Source organism: Ornithodoros turicata, chromosome 7, assembly GCF_037126465.1.
Source record: "Ornithodoros turicata isolate Travis chromosome 7, ASM3712646v1, whole genome shotgun sequence".
Taxonomy (NCBI): Eukaryota; Metazoa; Arthropoda; class Arachnida; order Ixodida; family Argasidae; genus Ornithodoros; species Ornithodoros turicata.
The window spans coordinates 31,822,576-31,838,191 of record NC_088207.1 but is presented as its reverse complement, the minus strand read 5'-3'; the positions used below and the strand labels follow the sequence as shown (position 1 = coordinate 31,838,191).

General features: G+C 46.1%; 2 protein-coding genes across 2 annotated transcripts in view; one reads left to right on the top strand and one right to left on the bottom strand.

Annotated features, from left to right (window-relative positions):
• Positions 1–15,616, bottom strand: part of LOC135400854 (uncharacterized) — a 148,013-nt gene that overhangs the window by 94,558 nt on the left and 37,839 nt on the right. The gene's annotated exons all lie outside the window — the stretch shown is intronic.
• On the top strand, positions 773–12,252 carry LOC135400851 (uncharacterized). The gene is made up of 9 exons (XM_064632792.1): positions 773–970; positions 2,488–2,689; positions 3,415–3,518; positions 3,613–3,809; positions 5,093–5,261; positions 9,277–9,549; positions 9,613–9,757; positions 11,647–11,907; positions 11,984–12,252. The coding sequence occupies exons 1-9, from the start codon at positions 848–850 to the stop codon at positions 12,106–12,108; spliced, it is 1,599 nt and encodes a 532-aa protein (XP_064488862.1). The 5' UTR covers positions 773–847; the 3' UTR covers positions 12,109–12,252.

Sequence of the window (15,616 nt, the reverse complement as noted above, 5' to 3'; positions counted from 1 at the left end):
TGTCTGAATGAAGACAACGATGGAAATTGGTTACAAAAATTGGAAACTGGTTAGGAAATGGTTACAGCCCTGGATCGGTAATCCAGAAGTTGTGGGTTCGAGTACTGCAGCTGGCTAACCTTTCCAGTGACTTTCTTCTTTCATCTCTCAAGACAAGCACTAAATAGCATCTGGTTTCTCTTAGGAAGAAAGCGTCACTGCCATTCTACGTCCTCTTTTTGGACTTTCGGGTCCTGGGACCTTTTTGCTTTTTAAAACACATTATTCGTTATTGGAAGTCCAGGACGAAAACGAACAAAACCAACAAAAACGAAAGCAGCAGGAGAAAAGGAAATATGGGGCGGCAGAGGTTGAAAAAAAAAAATTGGCAGGAGGAAGAATGCTGGTTTACCGAAAACCTGTAGTTTATTGGCTCCGATGGATATTTCGATCGGGCGAAAACGGATTCTTAGGTACTTTTTGCTACTTTGAAAACACTCCTGCCGTCAACTACATATACACTGTCTAAAGTAAATGCGCACATGTTGTATACAATGTGTATGTGCTAACTGAATAGACTTTCAATTGAAGGTGGCTGGCCAATTTTGTATAGCATGTCCATTCAGAATTGTTTAGAAAGTAGTTAGGATCTCTATACACATTTTATGAACACCTTATAACTGCAGAAAGGTGTGTAGGCAGTAGACAACTTGTTTTTGTATGGACTGGGCAACAAAAACAGGAGACAGCACTTTTTCTTGCAGGTTTGACTGAAAATAACGCCATGAAGATAGCCGAGGGCAACGTTCAGCATAGCATCCCGATCGCTTGTACTGTTAACATCACATAGTACCCCCTGGACTCTGCGATGCGCGCTCAGGTGAAAGACGGTATCATATATTCGCCCTACCCGGGCTTCGAAATTCGAAACTGCTCTTTCTACCAGATCTTGAGGGAATGCATGACAAAGTACGCAAACAAGAAGTTAGCGGTACGTATTATCCTCGCAACTGTAGTCTTATTATTTTAGCGCAAGTGATCGAGTGATAGGCTTAGAGTGATGAGTGATACATGTTAAACGCGTTTATGCACTTGGTAATTAGCAACTCATTTCAGGGCACGACGCCATTTTGCTTTTCCCTTTTCCTCGTGTATAGCAGATGCTTCTCTGAAGATCGTGCACATATATTCCTATTGTAGGTGCCATATATAGGGAACGCTGTACACCCATACCAGAATCCTGCGTTGGATCATGCATTGAAGGTGTACTGCAGTGCATTGCAACCGACAAGTAAATAGATCGCAGTTGTCTCGCGACGTAAGGCCACCAGTGATTACTATAATGTTTACAATTAGGTATTTCAGTGATAACGTGATAAAGCTAAGCACGTAATGCAGTGCGTCTCTCCCTTGCTCGGTAGCAATAAAAAATCGCATCGTAAGTGTCAACATTCGGTACCGAGTAATAGATAGTTAAGCACAGACAGTTTTTGTCTGGTATCACATCCACATTACGCTGAAGTAGTAGAATCGTACTATTAAGTATTACGTGTAATACATATTCAGACGTACAGTGCGATACCCAATCTACATTAAGAATTTTGCACTAGCGTACAGCTCCGGTCAACCTTAGTAATAACACTGGAAAAAATTTGGTCTCATTTCCCAGCGCGATAACAGCCACCCTTGGAGCACTGGGGGACAAAGTCCTTGCGTTAACCTAACAGATCAATTTAGTTCAATTAAGATTTCCGCATGGCCCCAAGGGTTGCTGTAATTAAGGTTGTAATTAAGGTTGACCGGAGCTCTACTATTCCTTCGAGCAAGTCACGGGTTCAGAGCTCGACGTTGTTCCAGGTACCATTTCACAGTTTTTCGCACTCTTCGTATAATCAAAATGTCAATCACCACGACTCTGTTGACCAATCAACGGTGATAGTTAAAAGAACTCCCCAAAATGACTAGTAGAATCAGGCGTCACAGCCTTAGCTACACCTTCATTGGGATTACCTCCTATCATCTCTGTGAGTTACCCTGGGCAATAGAATAATTTTGCATTTTAATTCTACGAGTAATACATATAGCTAGAAATAAACAGTACAAAAAATTTTACAAAGCGTTATAGCAGCTCGCATTACTTTTCTTCGAGGCGTTAGTTTACTCGAGCACCTTTAGAGGAAAAACACTTTCAGTGCGCGCATAGCTAAAGTGTAAATGCTAAAACGGTCGTGTACGTTAAGGTTATACATAACGTGTAACCGGACAGATTGGATGCAAGAAGTATCGAGTGAAAGCAGAATACTCTGAGGATCAGCGAAATTTACGGGGGGGGGGGGGGAGGATATGTTTATTAAGAAAAAAGAAACAAATATAGTTTGGCGTAATCTGCCACCCGATGCACTTTCGTTTATCATCACTACGACGGGAACGCAGTAACCAACAGAAAGGATGAATGTAAATTTACATATTTAGCTTCTTTCTTTTTTCCTTTTTTTTTCATTTTCGCAGATCGACGGCGATATCGAAATGTGCGGGTCCGAAATCTTGACGAGCGCTGAGCACTATGCTACCTGCCTCCGACAGCATGGAATCCTGCCGGGAGATTTCATCTGCGTGCACTTTCTGACAAGCCTAAAAAATATTGTCGTCATGCTGGGAGCGCTATCGTCTGGAGCGACTGCAGTACTGTCCAGTCCAACGCTTACTACGCGTGAGTATCGTGGCCTCCATATAATGACCCTCAGTTGCATTAAAATTCACACACACATATACACAAGACATGTCGCATTATGTATAGTGTGTTACAAAGGATAAAGGATTGGCTTTACCTTTGGGCATTGTGGTAGACGCGTTTAAACGCGGGCCTTTGTATGGTTATCGTTGGCGATAAGTTTTTGGTCACGTGACGGACAAAAGCTACAGATGGACCTACATTGTGGTTGGCCCTATGAAGCTATCGCCCTAAAACTTCGTAATTGGCATCCTTGTTCACTACAATGTAAGGACACTCATCCTCCCTGATCCTTCCTTTTGCTTTCAGTGCGGGGACAGGCGCACTCAATGTGTAGGATAATTAGTGGCACACTGTCCTGCCATGGCAGGGCCTTTCATAGCACCTTTAATCGTTCGGTGCGCTGCGGAGTTGACACGGTTTATGGTTTGCTTGGGATTACACATTCTTTGAAAACAAATGCACGCACCGACTTTTGAAGAGGGATGATTTAAACGGAATGTTCAAGGACAGTACTTCTTTGCGGTGTCAAAGGACATTCAGAGCCTCGTAATGAATAACAACAACTTTAGTTGAATGATGATGAATGGGGAGTTTCACTGACAACACCAACTATCAATAATACTTCGTGACAGCTATACCGTGTAGAAATGCTAAAGTACAAGACGTTAAGAATGGTGCACAGCTCTTCATACTCTTGATAGGGGAGCTGCTATATCAGCTGACCGACACGGGAGCACCGTACATCATCACGGATCGACAGAACGCTCAGAAAGTGCGAGAAGCCATGGAACGCTATCCGATAAAGGCGAGTAGGAGAACATCAACGTGCGCAATTGATTTTTCCACCACATAGAAAGGATATCTGTTTTTTTTTGTTTTGTTTTTTTTTTGCATTACAGAAAGCGCTTAGTGTGGATGATGTACCGGGGTTCACAAGCCTCAGTGACTGTGTAGCGGACGCTACTTTCAAAGAACACGAGGTAGCCGACCCCAGTGATGAAGTCCTAGCAATCTTGTATTCCTCTGGATCTACGGGTCTTCCAAAGGGCATAAATATAACGCATCGCAATTTCTACTGTTCGTTGCACATGTTCAAGTACGTAGTCTCTCTCGTGTCAATAACGTGTGGGGGGCATTTGTGCACTACCAAAGCCATAGCTCCCGTAACACCTGGAAACCATGACGGCAAAAGGTCACCTCAACGACCGAGTCGTCATGATAGATACGGTAGCGCTAACGTTTTGCGAACGGTATCGCACTATCTCGTGCCACCTCCGCACGTCGTTTTCACATATTGCAGTGAAGTTTATATCGGCGAGCTGGGCTTCAATCCAAAGCGATAAGCCAGGTGGAGAGCGCAATTCACATGTTCTCTGCGAGTTGTCACATAAAGAAGTGTGCCTCCCATTTGCGACAACAACGGGAAAGATAGCGATATATCATCGTGAGATTCGTTCTGAGAATGTTATGCATAGAAGCTCTGTTTCTGTACCATCGTGACCTTCTACACTCTATACGCTCTTTCTTCACCTGTTCTTGAAATTAACTAAGTCAAACCAACGGTGTTGCGAGTTGTTAGTCAGCGCTTCCTTTGTCTACTTCACGGCCCGTTTCTGCGCTGTTTTTGTGTCGTTCTTGGAACTTTCTTCTGGCGCGAAAGACATAATTGATGCCCCTGAGTTTTGCAATGAACTCGATCAAATTTTATTTCACGAACTGGCATAGTATGGGAGACCCAGTAAGGTGCTGAAATTCGTGTCTTCAAATACTCCCTCGTGCCGTACACGCTGGACCACTGACCGCTTATTTGTATAGCCCTGTCGTCTCGTCTCGTGAGGGGCTAGTTGTTATTCTTCACACGTAGTTCTTTGTGCTGGCTGCTGCTGTTAATGTGATGAAATACGGCACATAAAGGACAAAACCATCACTCTAAAAAACGAGCTTCACCGCATGTCACGCTCCTAGCCAACCATCATCCTGTCATTTGATGAAAACGGATACGCGACAACTGCGATCATGAGCGCCGCCACAGCGGTCGGGTCTGTGGATTGATTTTGCCCACCTGAGCGTTCCTTAACGTGCGCTGAAACCTCAACACGAGGCACGCCACAATGATGCAATTATGAACTGCATGATGCCAGAAACATGGCGTACGCCCCCTTTTTTTAAGCCATTCAGGGGAAAGAATTAATGATGCCACTCGGGATGATGTTTGGCTAGGAGCGTGCTATGCGATGAAGTTGATTCATAAAGAATGAGCACGATAAAGCACCTGTTGTGTCGTTTCGCAGCGGCACCATGAACAAAGCAGTGCGCGCATTTTCTTTTACGTCACACGGTGATTATGGCTCCAAGTCACAAACTTAATACTTATTCCAGAAACCTAAACCTTCTCACTGAGGACGATGTTCACATGGCATGGAGTCCTCTCACCCATGCCTCTGGTTTTGTGTACACTCTCATAAGCCTTCTGCTTGGAGCAAGGACTATCATTGAGGAGCCGAGCACACCAGTACACAATATCGTAAAATCTGCAAATCTCCACAAGGTCTGTGCCGTTTGAATAGTGTAACCTTTGTACATCAAGGAAATTACTATATTGAGTATGGAAGATTAGCAAAAACACAATAACTGTGGGAAAACTGAGGGTGCCCTGAAACATTGCAAGACCGAAATAGCGAAATAGAGTTGTCGTCGAAGAAGCCAGACAGCGTCGAGAATCGAAACCGCACCTCGCACCTCGTTATGATGGTCCAGCGCCACCACTGTAGGACTATTTTATCACAATATGGACTAGGTGACAGCGGAGGGTTTAGCTTGTTCACATATAGCTTTACCTGCGGGCAACTATCTGTTCGGACAAACATGCGTCCCTTGCTGACTTCGTGTGAAACAGAAGCGCCTCTGTCAAAAAACAAAAAATTTCACATGACCACGGAAGGTGTTGCGACTTCCAGAGAGAGCAGTCTGTTAGTTACTCTTGCTGAGCTGACGAGAATTTTGACATTGCCGCTAAATGCCGCAACATTTGCCTGCATTCATTGGTCTTCCATGTTTTTTATATCAGTTGACCTCGCGTGTGGGTCACACATACCTGGTGTGTGGGTCGTTCGGCAGTGGCTTCAGATGGTTCTAACCCAACTGCCTCCACTGCGGTTCTATCTCAGATGTCCAAACTTACCGCGTTACTGTGCCACCAGATGGCACCACTCAGGTGAATCGACTCCACGTGGTTCCACTTCGACGCGCCACATAAGCAAGAGAACTTCGTCAAAATGTGTTGCCACATACATATATATACACACATACACATATGCATGCACGTGTGCATATGCATATATTGCACACATAAATGTGTATATATGTATAAAAGTGAAATAATAAGACTTGGACTACAGATTACAGGAACGTCAAGAAAAACTAATTTATTTAATGGGCAATTTAACACATAGATTAAAAAAAGAATGGTCGACGTTTCGACAGTGGCACTGTCTTCGTCAGGACAAAGTCTCACTTTTATTCAACTTCGTAGCCGTCTGATATATTAACCTATTTGTTCTATATATATGTATATATATACATATACCGGGTGTCTCAGCTAGATCCCCGGGCTAAATAATTCGCGAACCGGTGCACCAATCGAATAACTTTCTTTTTTACAAGTATCTGTCCAATACCGCCTACAAGATGCGCACCGCGTGAATGAGCGGGAGGCGCTCATTATTGAAATAAAAATTCAAATGAGTTTCATGAAAAAAGCTAACTTCTAAAGCAGGGCGCCATCGGCATTAAAATGGGTACTACCCCTTTTGGGACCTTCAGTGGACACCTTCCAGAGAAAAATCTGCCACCGAAGCGGGTCATTTGTTGCAGTAATTAATTGGTTTCGGTTTACGTATTTTTGTCGCGGCTGGTCGCGGCGAATCGCAAAAGGATGTAATTCATTGGTGTAGGGACGTAATTCATTGGTGGACATGGGAGTGAAAGAGCGTCCTTTCGCGCTTCACCGCGACCAGCTGCGACAAAAATGTGTAAACCGAAACCAATTAATTACTGCAACAAATGACCCGCTTCGGTGGCAGATTTTTCTCTGGAAGGTGTCCACTGAAGGTCCCAAAAGGGGTAGTACCCATTTTAATGCCGATGGCGCCCTGCTTTAGAAGTTAGCTTTTTTCATGAAACTCATTTGAATTTTTATTTAAATAATGAGCGCCTCCCGCTCATTCACGCGGTGCGCATCTTGTAGGCGGTATTGGACAGATACTTGTAAAAAAGAAAGTTATTCGATTGGTGCACCGGTTCGCGAATTATTCAGCCCAGGGATTTAACTGAGACACCCGGTATATATACATATACATACACAAGATGTGTTGACACATATCACACTCTTGTAATACCACAAACAACCTGCGGGACATCATATGCGAAGTCTTGGACATGTACCTATCAGCTTACAGGGAGCAATCACTGTGCAAGCTTCAGGAAATATGTCAGGAAGAAATAAGAGTCCTGGAGACGATCATCAATCATGTTAGGAGCTATGATGTCGTTGGATGAAAATAAAGTTGCACCACATTTCGCTACACAGTCTCCAAGTTATTCCATGATGCGTATGCAGTTCCAGCTCCCGGCTCGAATTCTCATCTCCGGCACGTCCATGTGTGGCAAGACAGTGCTCAGCTCACACAGAATATAATGAGACACCCCGAATTATTTAGCATTCCACCACAGAAGATACTCTACGTACGAAAGTATGCAGCTGGATGGGAAAAGGATTTCAATGGCGTGGAATTTATGTACAGCATACCCACAGATTGGGATGAAGAATATCTCACCCTCATAGTTATTGACAATCAAATTACAGAAAAGGGGTTCTACCACAGGTAGAGCCACTGTTTGCGCATTGTTGCCACCGTAAGGATGCATCCGTGATCCTGATCATGCAAGCCTTGTTCTATCTCAATGCCGGTTTTTGAACGATATCCCTGAACACCAGTTATATCGTATTGTTCTGGAACGCTTTATTCGTGGTCACGGAATAGAGGATTTGTGACAATATTTAATTATTCATTTTCACGATATATTGAGAGCGCAGAGAATACCCTTCAGGTTTTGCATTTGTTCCGATGTTTTAATGATAAAAGAAATTCAGGGGAGATAATAGCGGACATCGCAAACTGTATGGCGTTTGCTCGTGAAGTCCACAGTGATGGAGCTATCGCAGATACTTTGATGCACGTGATTCAAGAGTCCACAGGGCGCGTCGAAAATTATCAGGGGAGAAGGAGTGGGTTCGTGTCCACCGACGTCCAAAACGTTCAAATGTATATTTCCACGGTGAAAACTAAAAAATCAGATGCAATGGGGTACTTCCCGCTAAGTTGGCTAATCTTCGGAACGTCCTAGCAAATGTTCCTTTACCACCACGTAAGGATGGTGAATGTTTTAAATACAACATGCTCGCTCTCTTGCATCGACAGGGTTGGAATACATGGTAAAAAAAATATGAAAATTATGCGTCAGAGTATTGGTGGCCTAGTCGCTTCCCAGTTTTTTACTCTGATCTGGATCAATTCGAAGACAAAAGCAAGATATCCATGTACGTGTCCGAGTACGTCATCAGGGAGTGCACATGTCGCGACCCCCAAAACTCGACTGCCGAGCAACTGAAAACGCCACTGCCGAGCGACCCGCGCGCCATCTGGTGGGGTCTACGTCGGGCCGGAGTGCTAGTGAAGACTATGTTCAGTAGGCTTAGAATGGAGTCGGACAATCAGTGGGCTTGGAATCAGGAGCAGAGCTATGCCAGCCAATCAGTGATTGATAGGCTTAGAACGGGCCACTCAATGTGAAGGGCCAGTCACTAGGCTTAGAATGGGGACGGAGCTGAGTTCGACCAATCAGTCTGCCTGCCTGATTAGGCGGCATGTTTCTCGGGAAGGGAAAGGTGGTGGAGAGGAGGAGAGGAAAGGGTGAAGTGGAAGACCGAGCGGAATCCGCTCGGGGGGAGGATAGCTGCGCCCATGGGCCGACTTCAGGGGAACTGCCGGCATACGCCTATTACACATCTGAGGGAAACCCAGGAAAAACCCCAGACGGCACAGCCGGCCCGCGGATTCGAACCGCGGACCTCCCAGTCTCCAAGCGCACGCGTTACCGCTGCGCCACCGGAGCTGGTATTAAGGGGCTGAGCTATGCTCAGCAATCAGCAGGCTTAGCATAGACCAATCAACGTGCAGTGAGCGGAGCCAAGTCAACTAATTAGCATAAAGGGGCGGGGCTACGGTCAACCAAACAGCGATCAGTAGGCTTAGCATGGGCCAATCAACGTGAAGTGGGCGGAGCTAAGGGCGACCAATTAGATGACTTAGAATTGGCTTGTGTTGGATTAGACATGGATTTTGGATTAGAATTGGCTTCTGTTGGGTTAGAGAAAGTTCTTGGCTAGAGGGCTTGTAATAATACTACTGATGGGCACCTTCTAAAATATATTATTATTATTGTTATTATGTTCATCGACAAGATACCGTTGTTCTGGATGTTTCAAAACTGTTCTACCATAGGTTACTTTTTGGTTGGGATTTCCTGTGAAACTTCAAGTCCTTATGAACGAAATGGAAAAACAAGGGCTACGTCTAAATCCAGTCAAGAAACTTCTCATTGGAGGGACATCAGTTCCAGATGCTCTCGGACATAGGCTGGTGAAAGTGTTCCGCCCTACGACACTCGTAAACGTCTACGGACAGTCGGAGGTAATAGGCCCCCTGACTTCCCCACCCGTTGGCGAGATCACTTACGGCAATGTGGGCGTGCCAACTGCAAACGTCCAAGTTAAGGTAACAATCGATGCTTCACAGAACTTGCAACGATGGCTTGGCTAAGGATCTACTGCCATTCAGATCATAGATCCCGAAACAGTAATGACGCTAGGATGCGGTGAAAGTGGAGAAATCTGCGCCAGAACACCAGCCATGATGAAAGGCTACTTCAGACGACCAGAAGCCACTGAAGCTGCTATCACTCCTGATGGTTGGATAAGAACAGGTAGTCCAAGTCATTTTTATCGTTACATGACTCAAAAAAGGATATTTTTACTCTGGCCCTCGTCATTGTTAGAGGACTGTCTCAAAGCCAACATGTGTGCATCAAGTGTTTATAAGTCCCAAACCTCGCCAAACCAGCACTGGACAGCTGTTTCGGCCTTAGTGGGCCACCGTCAACAGTGCACAGGTGGACGACGTTTGAGCGAACGTGATGTCCTCCCGTCAGGGTGAGATGGGAGGACATCACGTTCCACGTGACCTTCCGACGGCACTCGCTCAAACATCGCCCACCTGCGCACTGCTGACGATGGCCCAATAAGGCCGAAACAGCTGCCCAGTGCTGGTGTCCAGTCCTCGCTTTACTCGCCGAGTCAGAGGGCTGGCCCAATTTTTGATGTGTCCAGGCTGGGTCAGGACCGGAAAAGTCCGCCCATGCAGTACTCTACCCCGCGTACTAAATGAGGAAAACTTTAAAATAAAGCTCAAAACAGTCTCATATCTTTCTCGAAAGCGTGTTGCAGATTTTGCCTACAGATTTAAGTCTGCAGGCTCACAGTTAGCTGCAATCATTTGCTAGTTCTAGAATTCGCAGAACAGGGAATCGCAGCAGTAGCATAAAAATTCTGACTTTATATGTCCACGTAGCGAAGGAGGGAGAGGAGGCAATAAGCAGGCCTCCTGTATCTAGGTGGCGTTGCTTCAGCGCCATCATCAATGCTCAACATCACACGGGACGGAACTTCGGCTCCGTGAGCAGTTTTTTGCTTTTTCTTACACTAGAATATTCCGTGAGGATATCGCTCGTGTGAATACACGGTAAGGAGCAATAAGGGAGTCACATTTATCGTTGCTCGAAACCCTACTTCATTTATCAATCAGTCTACCAGGAGCCACAATGCGCAATATTTTCGCTTTACGCTTTCGTCTCACTGTGCGAACTAAATTTACAAACACGCCCAGAAAAAGTAGCCATGAACGGTGCGGGGTGACATTCGAGGGCCGACCCGATCTCCTGGCGCGACGTAATCAGGTCCGTGTGACGTGAGGAGCCGCCGTTGGTCCTATTTGCCACTGAAAACTCCTCTGCTACTGACATGGCACACCGCTACTTGCCAGGAACACCCCAACACCACTCCGGCAACTTCGAAGGAGTTGAAGTGTTCCTGGAGGGCGTCCACAGGCCTCGAGCGCTACAGACCAGTAATATGCCCATTTCTGTGCAGTTATCTCTTGCGTAATATGTGGTACACACAAACGAATAACTTATGGAGATGCCCCTCACCACTCCTTTAATTGGGATTCGTATTCTGCACGACCGTCAGGACTCCAAGAGCAGCGTAGAAATCAAGTTATCGTCTGTTACATTGTAACTTTTCGCGACACCAGCGCTGTACATCTGCTGTGGACAACTGTCTGATACTACAGGCATGTTTGCCCACGACGGACAGTACAGAGCGCTTCTTTAATGGTCATGAACCGAATGGAAGATGCGCGTCATCCTCGATACAACTCCGTCGTCGTCGTTATCCAACAGAGGGGTTCCTAGAAGGCGTGCACAGGAACACCGCGCGCTAGAGGTCAGCTAAGATCCTCTGTCTTACGCATGAGATAACATCCTATATCTTGAGCAATATGCCGCGCCCAAAAAACGAAGAATTTATAGAAACGCCCTTCACTGCTCCTTTAACTGGTATTCATATTCAGCATGTCCGCCACAGCTCCAGGAGCAGTGTAGAAAACCTGTAGTGTAACATTAACGACACCAGCGCTGTGCTTCTGCTGTGGAGAACTGTGTGTTACAGGCATGTGTGCCCACAGCGGTCGGTAGAGGGAACGCATGTTTTCTGTGATAGCTACAACGACCTAACATTTGCATGCTTTGCTATGCAGGGGATGCCGGTTACTACGACGAGGCCGGTAGATTGCATATTGTTGACAGACTCAAGGAAATGATCAAATGCTTGGACATGCAATGTGCCCCTGCAGAACTGGAGGGTATCTTGTTGAGTCACGAAGCCATCGGTGAAGCATGCGTCGTAGGTGTCCCGCACTCCGATTATGGCGAAGCTCCAACGGCTTTTGTTGTCTTAAAGCGCGCACATAAACGGGAAGAAAAGTCAATAGGGCAGCAGCTTCAGGACCTGGTTGCCAGTAAGCACATATCCATGTTTTTTCTAATTAAGGTGTGATGCACCAAATTCTCCGTAACGACACTTGTGGCTTTCAGAGCAAACGGCTGTGTACAAGCGTCTGTACGGTGGAGTGTTCGTTTTGGAAGCCTTGCCTAAAACTGGAAACGGTAAGATAGACAGGAAGCAAGTGAGAATGGCGTGCAAAGCTGTTGCAGATTAGGCGCGACCTCGGACCGGAGCACATCGTGGACTGCGTCTTCAATAGTCTTAATCTATTGATTGATTAATTGATTTATTGATTGAAAAATAAAAATATGAAGATGCGAGCCCCGCTAAGGTCGGGACAGCCTATTATCTTCAGTCACTTTGGATTATGATCTTGCTTCGCATATCCTTTCTCTGCATGGAGGAACGAAACACAAGAGCGCCGCAGGTGTGATGCAGAGCCGGCAGAGTCACCGCCCGCTCGCGGACGCGTAAAATTGTGGGATAGTCCTGTCTACCGCGTGATCGCACATGTGATCCAAACAACATGGCAGCCTCCATGGATGAAAAGGGATTCAGGTGAACCTGGCGCGCAATGCTAGCATCGCTTGAAGATCGCAACAATGAGCGAGTTACGATGCTGCGATTTACAGGCGATGCCAGCAACGCGCCCGGAGGTCCATATACAGGTTTTTCTTCTTTTTCTTTCCTTTTTCCTCGTTTTTGTTTTTTATAGCGCCAGCTGTTATGTGCAAACCTACTGGTAGTTCCGTGGTCCGCGTGGCTCCGCACGCAGCGGCTCTGAAACGGGAGAGGGCGGAACAGGAAGGCGAGGAGAGGGCGCGACGCGTGGACGATTGCGCAGTTTCGGCAACGCTGGGTGTGGTGCAAGATCGTTCTAGTCGGCGTAACAAATAGAATGCATCTTGTGATGGGCACAGCCAAAGTCCCAACCGAGAATTACGTCGTAAGAACAAGTACAGGAAGAACTAGGAACTCAGTCGGGTAACAGACGGCTTCAATTTTAAGTCGGGCTGTGCATACAGCGGTGTGTAAAATAGGTTCGCTGGCGGCACCACTCATAAGGGGGCCGGTGAAAGGAGTACCCACTTTGTGTAACCGCTTGCAGAGAGAGAGCAGCAGCACGGTCCACCAAGGCCAGAATGGGACGTCCGTCAAAATCAATAGCCATTCACCGCACAATGACTTCATAACATTGTGGAGTGAATTCGAAGGCGTTTTGACAACATCGCACCATTTCGACGACCACAAAGCGATGGAGCAGCACTGATGCAATTTTTGAAGGAGGGATACGCGGCCGGGCGGACGTCCTATGGGAAAAAGCACGTCATTACTTGGCGGCTAATTAGCTAAAATTCATTAATTGGATGTTTTCTGGGAAATGCGAGCTAGCAGAATGGGATCCAGTTATAATTCAAATCCATCGTCCTTATTAACTACTCTGAGAAGCGAACGTACCTTAAGATATATAAACAGCCAAATTTCGCTAGGCAAATACACGGAAAGCAGAAGCACACGCTTTTCGACCTTTCTTTAAAGTAGCACAGAAGACATTTTTAACACCCTGTTTTCTTCCTATAAAACTGTTAAGTAGGCCAGTAAGATGCACCATGCAAAGTAATTCACACCACAGAGTCATAATCATCGCAGAAACTGAATTTAAAATACGCCGCAAAAAGCGACCGTGCGCAACGGTGGTGAAGAGCAGACCAGCCTGTGATCTGCCTGGACCCTCACGCTGACGCTATAAGGAGAATGCTCGCTGATTGGTCTAGAGAAATGTTGTCTGCCACTCCGCTGTCGTCTGCTGCTCGGCTGTTCGGGGTTCTGAAAAAGCCTTTCTCCTGGTTCGGTAATGATTCGGCCACTCCTTCTATCCCCAATTCTCCGGGAGAACTGGCAAAACTGGTTTACGGCGGCAAAGGGACAAGGCGCTGACCCCCACTCACCAGCGAACGAGAACGAGTTCTCCTTATAACGTCATCACTGACGTGGCATCATACCTCCTCATCCTCGTTATACTTGGAGTGGCGAATTAAGGGTGAACGCGCGGAGCCATGTTTATGTGACTTTTTTTCTGGGAAACAAATTACACACATCGAAACCTTTCGTGCTACTCGGTAAAATGACACACACACTTTCATCAGACGTCTTAATCTGAAACTTTTTTGGATGGCCCTCTGTACTCCTTTAAATGTTTAACAAGGGAAAAATAAAGACCCTGTGGAAGAATACGCGTATAAAAGGTGACATATAATTAATAACGCGGACACCGACGCACGCAACGAAGCGATGCAAACCGCAACTGAAAGGAAGTCACGTGGTGGACAGGAAGTAATGGCGGTTTTGACTCGAGCGACCGCCAGGTCCCACGTTTTCGGTGAGGAACCTGCTGTCACATACCCAGAAATGTCATGTGATACGCAACACGGCATAACTGTGGTGCTGTGACCACAACAGTCCCAGTGGGCAGTTACTGGGCAACTACTAAAACAACGAATCAGACAAATTGCATTGAATTGGTACCGTGGGTCTGTACTCGTTCGCGCCTGTTTTATGTCGCATTCTGGAAACTACCAAAGTTGCACAAAACATTAGAGCAATAACCAGAGAACAGATCAACAAACAGATCGGAAGGGGCTTATAATGCGCGTTTTATTTTTTGGTATACGTACCGGAAGTGAAAACAGACTGTCGAACCCATTTTCCACAGATTGGTACGTTCTTATTTAGATTAAGAGAAGGAAGCTGCAACGTCACTTTACTGACATTTGCAATTTCATAGTGAAGTCGTTCCGTTGCAGAATCATCTTATCAGTGGCGCAAAATTTTGGTAAATATGAAATCAGTCTTTCGGAGCTTCGTGGTGGCTGGGCGTCTGGATCGACAATGAACTGCGTCTGGAATGGAATCACCAAAAAGTGATCGCACCTTCAACACCAATAACTTTGGACCAATTCTTACCTGGGTCATACGATTGGAAATATACATTTGAATAGCAATGCCGACGCCAACAGCAACAGCCAACAGCAACGCCAGCACAATTATGGACATGAGCAGCATATGATCCTGCCGTCCTCCGACAGTACTGCAACATAGGGTTAGTTGAAGACTAGTGCACCGTATGGTTTCTCAATGTCTTTGACCCAATGGGACGATTCTGCAGAGCTTAGCTTCCCCAGAGGGCCTGTTCTCTATTTCTTATCAGAATATATTTAATGAACAGTTCGCACAGCTCTAGCCCACGACCTTTATTGCAGAACTTGAGAATCAAGGTCGATGTTTTCTTTCTTCTTCGATCACATTTTATATTCGCCACACAGGTCCCATATTCGAGTCCCACTTATTGCAAAGCCTTTCGTCACTGCCGTCGCCGCAGTTGTTAGTTCCGTCGCACACGAAACCCTTCCAAATGCATCTGCCGTTGTGACAGTGGTACATCTTCGCCTCGCACTTTCGAGCCAGATCTAGAACCAGCAATCGAATTAACTACGACAGAGAAGCAAGTTCAGAGCATACCAATGTCTTTAAAGCTGGTGAGAACCATGTGGATCATCCCAGGTTTTTCACCGCCGTTGTTTATTACCTACTCGATGCCCACCGTTCCGGTGGATGCTCCCGTGCGGATACATCTCTTCCACAAAGCACGTCAGGCACTTCCATATGAGCGTGCAGCTGCAAGAGGCGTGACTTTAAGGACGACTTCACTGTGTCTACCCTTG

Excerpts from the sequence above, each read along its gene's own strand:
- LOC135400851 (XM_064632792.1), top strand. The coding sequence starts at position 848 with ATGCGCGCTCAGGTGAAAGACGGTATCATATATTCGCCCTACCCGGGC. Across the intron at positions 2,690-3,414 it reads CAGTCCAACGCTTACTACGC|GGGAGCTGCTATATCAGCTG; the intron begins GTGAGTATCGTG and ends TACTCTTGATAG. Across the intron at positions 11,908-11,983 it reads GCTTCAGGACCTGGTTGCCA|AGCAAACGGCTGTGTACAAG; the intron begins GTAAGCACATAT and ends TGTGGCTTTCAG.